Source organism: Pseudophryne corroboree, chromosome 4, assembly GCF_028390025.1.
Source record: "Pseudophryne corroboree isolate aPseCor3 chromosome 4, aPseCor3.hap2, whole genome shotgun sequence".
Lineage (NCBI taxonomy): Eukaryota > Metazoa > Chordata > Amphibia > Anura > Myobatrachidae > Pseudophryne > Pseudophryne corroboree.
This window is the reverse complement of record NC_086447.1, coordinates 339,530,036-339,541,304: the sequence shown is the minus strand read 5'-3', so window position 1 is coordinate 339,541,304 and position 11,269 is coordinate 339,530,036. Positions and strand designations below refer to the sequence as shown.

Genomic DNA, 11,269 nt, shown 5'->3' with positions numbered 1-11,269 from the left:
CCATCACCTGTGGTGAGCTAGTTAATTGATAAGAAAGGTGTTTCACCACAGGTGATGGCAATCATACATTACCAGGAAAGTCCAGGAACAGAGCATTTTCTCCCTCATGGAGAGGGTCAGGTAGGCAAGTATGTGCAAAATGCACCAATGTTTGTGAGTTATAATTTTCCAACTCGTTAATAAGAAAAACTGTACAGTATTAGCAATTCATTGCATAAGCCTAATTGCTATCTAACTGTATTTGATTGATTCTAGAAACTGCAGCATCTTTCTATATAGTTTCAAAGTTTTAAAATTTGAATCAAACTTATTTTTTGTGTTTGTTTTAAACAACATACATCACTATTTCAGTCTGTCTGACAAAAACACATTAATAGCTCTGTAACTTTATGATTAGGGGACAAGTACTGCAGAAGTACATTTTCATTTGTTTTAGCACAATCTCTCTTTCTCTCTCTCTCTCTCTTTATATATATATATATTTTTTTTTTAAAAATAGATTTATCTCATGTCTAATATAATCTGATTATAGGAAGTTATGTATTTTTTGCAGACGTGATGCTGTGTTGCAAGAAGAGGAGGATATTGTATTAAACACAGGAGACACCCTACAATGCTCAGCGAGTGGCCTCACACTTGTAAACAGCTCTACATTCTGTGGCGCCATGAGGGATCCCGCTGGGCCATTTAGTAACTGCCATTCATATGTGTCCCCTGATACTTTTATTATGTAAGTCCATTTTCTAATTGACAAACAAAGCTATAATGGCTGAGGATATCTAATATACATATTTCTATTATCTCAATAAAATTAAATATACATTGCTTATAAATTCAAAAATTTGTTATGTGTGAGCTATAATTAAAGATCACCTTCCTGATATTTATTGTGTACAGCCACAGTACGTAACTGTGAAATGGTACTGTGCTTACCATGCTATGTCCTTTGTCATTATAGGGACTGTCTCTATGACACATGTGCAGAGTTTGCCAGCAGAGAGTTCCTCTGCTCAAACATGGAGCAGTATGCACTTGCCTGCCAGCAAAATGGGTCTGCAGTTGATGGCTGGAGGGAATCCACTGAATGTAGTGAGTATAAGGGGTTTGTTCTTTTGAACATTCCCAAATATTCCTTATTTTCTTACATCCCCCTGTTACTTTCCATTTTGACTCAATGATTAATTTGGTAGAACAGTATAAACAATCCAGACGCTCACACAATTCATGTTGATTTTTTTAAACAGCTATACCCTGCACTGCTAACAGCACTTACAAAGATTGCATGAACGCCTGCCCTGCATCCTGCAGCAACATGGCATCAGAATCTGAGTGTGAGGCACCATGCAATGAAGGATGCCAGTGCGATGACGGATTCATTTTTAGTGGATTTGAATGTGTTCCATATAAAGATTGTGGATGCTCCTACCTCAACATATACTACAAGGTAAAACCCTGGATTATTACATGTAAGGACACAGATGGCAGCTGGGGGTAGTACAAGTAAAAGGTGCTCCCAAGATAACCAGGAAGTATCAGGCAGAAGTCCCTGTACAAGTTTTGTGCGCTTCTCTGTGCAACTGAAAGTCTTGCAGTGGTCTGCTGCATGATGTGACTCTCCTTCTGCAGCTACGCTCACCTCAAATAAACTCAATTCCAGCAGAATTGGGGCAGTGTACCATTCACAGCACAGAACTGTGACACTCTCCTCCTGCATGTCATTCCCTTATACAATATTACTACTACAGGGCTCCACTTCCCATTGGTTACAGGAGCCCTGAAGAATCAATACGGCTTCAGTAAATCATGGCCAGTCCCAGTCGAAGTTAAGCTACACAGCTAGACACCAGGAAAAACCTTAGACTGATGAAAATTTCCCATGGTGGCCCAGTCCAGGGGGCACGTTTCCCAGCTTTCAGTACCCTTCATTTTATGATTTTTACATGTGTCCAATATACAGATTCATTTATTTCAATTCCCACTGATTACAAGAATTAAAGACAAATTGCTGTCTGGATATGGAAATCCTTCCAGAGTTACTGGCTGTAAAATATATCATAGTTTACAATTAAACCTGTCCTTGATTTGATGACAGGCTTAATACTAAGCTCATGAACAATATTATTAATCATAGCTGTTTTATTGTATCTGAACCATACTGTACAGTATGTGGCACTTGGGGATAAACACAGTAATGGGCCTATTCCTTTGGAAATTTTGCAGCTGATGTTTGGAGTTTTTAATGTTTTACATTTCTGAACTCTTTTTGTTTGGCTTTTGATTTCTGATTTGCTGCTAAATTTGCTGAGATTTGCCCAACTATATGTAGAAAGATGGTGTGCAGTCAGGATTGGACACTTATACAATAGCATCATGGGTCAAAAATGTAAGATTGAAACCATATTGAAACATTTCAGTTTGATTGTAACTGGCTCCTGTGTTCTGAAACTAGGCTGGAGATACCTTCATTACTGATGACTGCTCACAGAACTGTAGTTGCACTGAGGGCTCATTCCTGGTTTGTGATAGTATGGAGTGCGCAGATGGAGAAGAATGTACTACATCAAATCAGATCCGTGGATGTTATATCCGTAAGTGTCCTTGCAGCTTAATATTACATGACCAGAAAAAAGATATGTATCCCACCCTCAACCCCTCCCCATGTTATTCGGGAAAACAGTTACTAAGAGTCTTCATTGCAAAGTCACAGTAAACCGCAAAACCAGAGAGAGCCCACTGCATCATCCCACATTACCTCCTCAGGCTCAGACACACTTGTATAGAAAGTATTGTGTACGCCTTCTTTATGGCGATCGCTTAGAAAAGCATGCTGTATTTCTTCTCATTTGGTTGTGTTATTTTATTATGCACCATGCAGCTGGCCCTTGTCTGGAAAACCCTTGTCAGAATGGTGGTACCTGTGAGGAAGTGCCAGGATCAAACAATTCCACCAGTGGCATGAAATGCCAGTGCCCCAATACCCACCATGGCCCCTATTGTGAAGATGAAAAACAATGTAAGTGACCTTCATTGTTGCCATTAATATAAAGATAACCGTAAGGAGCTATTAGATGATCTTTAATCAAATGTTGTCTCATTGCTTAAACATCGATTCTTGATAATATGCACGGCTAACTGCAGCTGGGTGTTATCAATGTAGTAATGCTGGGTGCTGTATAAGGGAGATGGCAGAGGTGAATGCCATCAAATACTCTGCTATGCGTAGTAATGCTGGGTGCTGTATAAGGGAGATGGCAGAGGTGAATGCTATCAGATACTCTGCTCTGCGTAATAATGCTGGATGCTGTATAAGGGATATGGCAGAGTTGAATGCTATCAGATACTCTGCTCTGCGTAGTAATGCTGGATGCTGTATAAGGGATATGGCAGAGTTGAATGCTATCAGATACTCTGCTCTCCGTAGTAATGCTGGATGCTGTATAAGGGAGATGGCAGAGGTGAATGCCATCAGATACTCTGCTATGCGTAGTAATGCTGGGTGCTGTATAAGGGAGATGGCAGAGGTGAATGCTATCAGATACTCTGCTCTGCGTAATAATGCTGGATGCTGTATAAGGGATATGGCAGAGTTGAATGCTATCAGATACTCTGCTCTGCGTAGTAATGCTGGATGCTGTATAAGGGATATGGCAGAGTTGAATGCTATCAGATACTCTGCTCTCCGTAGTAATGCTGGGTGCTGTATAAGGGAGATGGCAGAGGTGAATGCCATCAAATACTCTGCTATGCGTAGTAATGCTGGGTGCTGTATAAGGGAGATGGCAGAGGTGAATGCTATCAGATACTCTGCTCTGCGTAATAATGCTGGATGCTGTATAAGGGATATGGCAGAGTTGAATGCTATCAGATACTCTGCTCTGCGTAGTAATGCTGGGTGCTGTATAAGGGATATGGCAGAGGTGAATGCCATCAGATACTCTGCTATGCGTAGTAATGCTGGGTGCTGTATAAGGGATATGGCAGAGGTGAATGCCATCAGATACTTTAAAATATATCAAGGGTCTTAACAAAGTTCAGGAGGGAAACATTCTTCAAAGGAAGAAAAATATTAGAAATTGAGGACATACACTGAGCTGGAGGGGGGGAGCTTCAGGGGAAATTTAAGGAAAATTACTTCACAGAAAGGGTAGTGAATAAGTGGAATAGTCTCCCATCAGAGGTGGTAGAGGCTACGACTGTAGAGCAATTTAAACATGCTTGGGATAAGCATATGAATATCCTTACAAAGAATTAAGGTTCAAAAAGGGTTGAGATTGCTTAAAGGATAAAAAAAGGGGCAGACTAGATGGGCCAAGTGGTTCTTATCTGCCGTCAAATTCTGTTATGTTTCTATGTTATGTTACTCTGCTCTGCGTAGTAATGCTGGATGCTGTATAAGGGAGATGGCAGAGGTGAATGCTATCAGATACTCTGCTCTCCGTAGTAATGCTGGGTGCTGTATAAGGGATATGGGAGAGGTGAATGCTATCAGATACTCTGCTCTGCGTAGTAATGCTGGATGCTGTATAAGGGAGATGGCAGAGGTGAATGCCATCAGATACTCTGCTCTCCGTAGTAATGCTGGATGCTGTATAAGGGAGATGGCAGAGGTGAATGCCATCAGATACTCTGCTCTGCGTAGTAATGCTGGGTGCTGTATAAGGGATATGGCAGAGTTGAATGCTATCAGATACTCTGCTCTCCGTAGTAATGCTGGATGCTGTATAAGGGATACGGTAGAGGTGAATGCCATCAGATACTCTGCTCTGCGTAGTAATGCTGGATGCTGTATAAGGGAGATGGCAGAGGTGAATGCTATCAGATACTCTGCTCTCCGTAGTAATGCTGGGTGCTGTATAAGGGATATGGCAGAGGTGAATGTTATCAGATACTCTGCTCTGCGTAGTAATGCTGGGTGCTGTATAAGGGAGATGGCAGAGGTGAATGCCATCAGATACTCTGCTATGCGTAGTAATGCTGGGTGCTGTATAAGGGAGATGGCAGAGGTGAATGCTATCAGATACTCTGCTCTGCGTAATAATGCTGGATGCTGTATAAGGGATATGGCAGAGTTGAATGCTATCAGATACTCTGCTCTGCGTAGTAATGCTGGATGCTGTATAAGGGATATGGCAGAGTTGAATGCTATCAGATACTCTGCTCTCCGTAGTAATGCTGGGTGCTGTATAAGGGAGATGGCAGAGGTGAATGCCATCAAATACTCTGCTATGCGTAGTAATGCTGGGTGCTGTATAAGGGAGATGGCAGAGGTGAATGCTATCAGATACTCTGCTCTGCGTAATAATGCTGGATGCTGTATAAGGGATATGGCAGAGTTGAATGCTATCAGATACTCTGCTCTGCGTAGTAATGCTGGGTGCTGTATAAGGGATATGGCAGAGGTGAATGCCATCAGATACTCTGCTATGCGTAGTAATGCTGGGTGCTGTATAAGGGATATGGCAGAGGTGAATGCCATCAGATACTTTAAAATATATCAAGGGTCTTAACAAAGTTCAGGAGGGAAACATTCTTCAAAGGAAGAAAAATATTAGAAATTGAGGACATACACTGAGCTGGAGGGGGGGAGCTTCAGGGGAAATTTAAGGAAAATTACTTCACAGAAAGGGTAGTGAATAAGTGGAATAGTCTCCCATCAGAGGTGGTAGAGGCTACGACTGTAGAGCAATTTAAACATGCTTGGGATAAGCATATGAATATCCTTACAAAGAATTAAGGTTCAAAAAGGGTTGAGATTGCTTAAAGGATAAAAAAAGGGGCAGACTAGATGGGCCAAGTGGTTCTTATCTGCCGTCAAATTCTGTTATGTTTCTATGTTATGTTACTCTGCTCTGCGTAGTAATGCTGGATGCTGTATAAGGGAGATGGCAGAGGTGAATGCTATCAGATACTCTGCTCTCCGTAGTAATGCTGGGTGCTGTATAAGGGATATGGGAGAGGTGAATGCTATCAGATACTCTGCTCTGCGTAGTAATGCTGGATGCTGTATAAGGGAGATGGCAGAGGTGAATGCCATCAGATACTCTGCTCTCCGTAGTAATGCTGGATGCTGTATAAGGGAGATGGCAGAGGTGAATGCCATCAGATACTCTGCTCTGCGTAGTAATGCTGGGTGCTGTATAAGGGATATGGCAGAGTTGAATGCTATCAGATACTCTGCTCTCCGTAGTAATGCTGGATGCTGTATAAGGGATACGGTAGAGGTGAATGCCATCAGATACTCTGCTCTGCGTAGTAATGCTGGATGCTGTATAAGGGAGATGGCAGAGGAGAATGCTATCAGATACTCTGCTCTGCGTAGTAATGCTGGGTGCTGTATAAGGGATATGGCAGAGGTGAATGTTATCAGATACTCTGCTCTGCGTAGTAATGCTGGGTGCTGTATAAGGGAGATGGCAGAGGTGAATGCCATCAGATACTCTGCTCTCCGTAGTAATGCTGGGTGTTGTATAAGGGAGATGGCAGAGGTGAATGCCATCAGATACTCTGCTCTGCGTAGTAATGCTGGATGCTGTATAAGGGAGATGGCAGAGGTGAATGCTATCAGATACTCTGCTCTCCGTAGTAATGCTGGGTGCTGTATAAGGGATATGGGAGAGGTGAATGCTATCAGATACTCTGCTCTGCGTAGTAATGCTGGATGCTGTATAAGGGAGATGGCAGAGGTGAATGCCATCAGATACTCTGCTCTCCGTAGTAATGCTGGATGCTGTATAAGGGAGATGGCAGAGGTGAATGCCATCAGATACTCTGCTCTGCGTAGTAATGCTGGGTGCTGTATAAGGGATATGGCAGAGTTGAATGCTATCAGATACTCTGCTCTCCGTAGTAATGCTGGATGCTGTATAAGGGATACGGTAGAGGTGAATGCCATCAGATACTCTGCTCTGCGTAGTAATGCTGGATGCTGTATAAGGGAGATGGCAGAGGTGAATGCTATCAGATACTCTGCTCTGCGTAGTAATGCTGGGTGCTGTATAAGGGATATGGCAGAGGTGAATGTTATCAGATACTCTGCTCTGCGTAGTAATGCTGGGTGCTGTATAAGGGAGATGGCAGAGGTGAATGCCATCAGATACTCTGCTCTGCGTAGTAATGCTGGGTGCTGTATAAGGGATATGGCAGAGGTGAATGCCATCAGATACTCTGCTCTGCGTAGTAATGCTGGGTGCTGTATAAGGGATATGGCAGAGGTGAATGTTATCAGATACTCTACTCTGCGTAGTAATGCTGGGTGCTGTATAAGGGAGATGACAAAGTTGAATGTTATCAGATACTCTGCTCTGCGTAGTAATGCTGGGTGTTGTATAAGGGAGATGGCAGAGGTGAATGCCATCAGATACTCTGCTCTCCGTAGTAATGCTGGATGCTGTATAAGGGAGATGGCAGAGGTGAATGCCATAAGATACTCTGCTCTCCGTAGTAATGCTGGGTGCTGTATAAGGGATATGGCAAAGTTGAATGTTATCAGATACTCTGCTCTGCGTAGTAATGCTGGGTGCTGTATAAGGGATATGGCAGAGGTGAATGCCATCAGATACTCTGCTCTGCGTAGTAATGCTGGGTGCTGTATAAGGGAGGTGGCAGAGGTGAATGCCATCAGATACTCTGCTCTCCGTAGTAATGCTGGATGCTGTATAAGGGAGTTAGCACAGGTGAATGCCATCAGATACTTTGCTCTGCGTAGTAATGCTGGATGCTGTATAAGGGAGATGGCAGAGGTGAATGTTGTCAGATACTCTGCTCTCCGTAGTAATGCTGGATGCTGTATAAGGGAGTTAGCACAGGTGAATGCCATCAGATACTTTGCTCTGCGTAGTAATGCTGGGTGCTGTATAAGGGAGATGGCAGAGGTGAATGCTATCAGATACTCTGCTCTCCGTAGTAATGCTGGGTGCTGTATAAGGGATATGGGAGAGGTGAATGCTATCAGATACTCTACTCTGCATAGTAATGCTGGGTGCTGTATAAGGGAGATGGCAGAGTTGAATGTTATCAGATACTCTGCTCTGCGTAGTAATGCTGGGTGCTGTAAAAGGGATATGGGAGAGGTGAATGCTATCAGATACTCTGCTCTGCGTAATAATGCTGGATGCTGTATAAGGGATATGGCAGAGTTGAATGCTATCAGATACTCTGCTCTCCGTAGTAATGCTGGATGCTGTATAAGGGATATGGCAGAGGTGAATGCCATCAGATACTCTGCTCTGCGTAGTAATGCTGGATGCTGTATAAGGGAGATGGCAGAGGTGAATGCCATCAGATACTCTGCTCTGCGTAGTAATGCTGGGTGCTGTATATTGGGATATGGCAGAGTTGAATGCCATCAGATACTCTGCTCTCTGTAGTAATGCTGGGTGCTGTATAAGGGAGATGGCAGAGGTGAATGTTATCAGATACTCTGCTCTGCGTAGTAATGCTGGGTGCTGTATAAGGGAGATGGCAGAGGTGAATGCCATCAGATAATCTGCTCTTCATAGTAATGTGGGGTGCTGTATAAGGGAGATGGCAGAGGTGAATGCCATCAGATACTCTGCTCTCTGTAGTAATGCTGGGTGCTGTATAAGGGAGATGGCAGAGGTGAATGCCATCAGATACTCTGCTCTGCGTAGTAATGCTGGGTGTTGTATAAGGGAGATGGCAGAGGTGAATGTCATCAGATACTCTGCTCTGCGTAGTAATGCTGGGTGCTGTATAAGGGAGATGGCAGAGGTGAATGCTATCAGATACTCTGCTCTCCGTAGTAATGCTGGGTGCTGTATAAGGGAGTTGGCAGAGGTGAATGCCATCAGATACTCTGCTCTGCGTAGCAATGCTGGATGCTGTATAAGGGAGATGGCAGAGGTGAATGTTATCAGATACTCTGCTCTGCGTAGTAATGCTGGATGCTGTATAAGGGATATGGCAGAGTTGAATGTTATCAGATACTCTACTCTGCATAGTAATGCTGGGTGCTGTATAAGGGAGATGGCAGAGGTGAATGCCATCAGATACTCTGCTCTCCGTAGTAATGAGGGGTGCTGTATAAGGGAGATGACAGAGATGAATGCCATCAGATACTCTGCTCTGCGTAGTAATGCTGGATGCTGTATTAGGGCTATGGCAGAGTTGAATGCTATCAGACACTCTGCTCTGCGTAGTAATGCTGGATGCTGTATAAGGGAGATGGCAGAGGTGAATGTTATCAGATACTCTGCTCTGCATAGTAATGCTGGATGCTGTATAAGGGAGATGGCAGAGGTGAATGCTATCAGATACTCTGCTCTGCGTAGTAATGCTGGGTGCTGTATAAGGGAGATGGCAGAGGTGAATGTTATCAGATACTCTGCTCTGCATAGTAATGCTGGATGCTGTATAAGGGAGATGGCAGAGGTGAATGCTATCAGATACTCTGCTCTGCGTAGTAATGCTGGATGCTGTATAAGGGAGATGGCAGAGGTGAATGTTATCAGATACTCTGCTCTGCGTAGTAATGCTGGGTGCTGTATAAGGGAGATGGCAGAGGTGAATGTTATCAGATACTCTGCTCTCCGTAGTAATGCTGGGTGCTGTATAAGGGATATGGGAGAGGTGAATGCTATCAGATACTCTACTCTGCATAGTAATGCTGGGTGCTGTATAAGGGAGATGGCAGAGTTGAATGTTATCAGATACTCTGCTCTGCGTAGTAATGCTGGGTGCTGTAAAAGGGATATGGGAGAGGTGAATGCTATCAGATACTCTGCTCTGCGTAATAATGCTGGATGCTGTATAAGGGATATGGCAGAGTTGAATGCTATCAGATACTCTGCTCTCCGTAGTAATGCTGGATGCTGTATAAGGGATATGGCAGAGGTGAATGCCATCAGATACTCTGCTCTGCGTAGTAATGCTGGATGCTGTATAAGGGAGATGGCAGAGGTGAATGCCATCAGATACTCTGCTCTCTGTAGTAATGCTGGGTGCTGTATAAGGGAGATGGCAGAGGTGAATGCCATCAGATACTCTGCTCTCTGTAGTAATGCTGGGTGCTGTATAATGGAGATGGCAGAGGTGAATGCCATCAGATACTCTGCTCTGCGTAGTAATGCTGGGTGTTGTATAAGGGAGATGGCAGAGGTGAATGTCATCAGATACTCTGCTCTGCGTAGTAATGCTGGGTGCTGTATAAGGGAGTTGGCAGAGGTGAATGCCATCAGATACTCTGCTCTGCGTAGTAATGCTGGATGCTGTATAAGGGAGATGGCAGAGGTGAATGTTATCAGATACTCTACTCTGCATAGTAATGCTGGGTGCTGTATAAGGGAGATGGCAGAGGTGAATGCCATCAGATACTCTGCTCTCCGTAGTAATGAGGGGTGCTGTATAAGGGAGATGACAGAGATGAATGCCATCAGATACTCTGCTCTGCGTAGTAATGCTGGATGCTGTATTAGGGCTATGGCAGAGTTGAATGCTATCAGACACTCTGCTCTGCGTAGTAATGCTGGATGCTGTATAAGGGAGATGGCAGAGGTGAATGTTATCAGATACTCTGCTCTGCATAGTAATGCTGGATGCTGTATAAGGGAGATGGCAGAGGTGAATGCTATCAGATACTCTGCTCTGCGTAGTAATGCTGGGTGCTGTATAAGGGAGATGGCAGAGGTGAATGTTATCAGATACTCTGCTCTGCATAGTAATGCTGGATGCTGTATAAGGGAGATGGCAGAGGTGAATGCTATCAGATACTCTGCTCTGCGTAGTAATGCTGGATGCTGTATAAGGGAGATGGCAGAGGTGAATGCTATCAGATACTCTGCTCTGCGTAGTAATGCTGGATGCTGTATAAGGGAGATGGCAGAGGTGAATGTTATCAGATACTCTGCTCTGCGTAGTAATGCTGGGTGCTGTATAAGGGAGATGGCAGAGGTGAATGCTATCAGATACTCTGCTCTCCGTAGTAATGCTGGGTGCTGTATAAGGGATATGGGAGAGGTGAATGCTATCAGATACTCTACTCTGCATAGTAATGCTGGGTGCTGTATAAGGGAGATGGCAGAGTTGAATGTTATCAGATACTCTGCTCTGCGTAGTAATGCTGGGTGCTGTAAAAGGGATATGGGAGAGGTGAATGCTATCAGATACTCTGCTCTGCGTAATAATGCTGGATGCTGTATAAGGGATATGGCAGAGTTGAAGGCTATCAGATACTCTGCTCTGCGTAGTAATGCTGGATGCTGTATAAGGGATATGGCAGAGTTGAATGCTATCAGATACTCTGCTCTCCGTA

The 11,269-nt window shown here is 43.9% G+C and overlaps 1 protein-coding gene across 1 annotated transcript in view; it reads left to right on the top strand.

Moving 5' to 3' along the window:
- Nucleotides 1–555: 555 nt before the first annotated feature.
- The window catches only part of LOC134909508 (zonadhesin-like), a 73,967-nt gene continuing 63,253 nt past the window's right edge, over nt 556–11,269 (top strand). Inside the window, exons 1-5 of the mRNA XM_063916444.1 lie at nt 556–730; nt 959–1,089; nt 1,245–1,444; nt 2,450–2,588; nt 2,876–3,013. Coding sequence (XP_063772514.1) covers nt 666–730; nt 959–1,089; nt 1,245–1,444; nt 2,450–2,588; nt 2,876–3,013 — 673 coding nt within the window. The 5' untranslated portion in view covers nt 556–665. The remainder of the gene's footprint in view (nt 731–958; nt 1,090–1,244; nt 1,445–2,449; nt 2,589–2,875; nt 3,014–11,269) is intronic.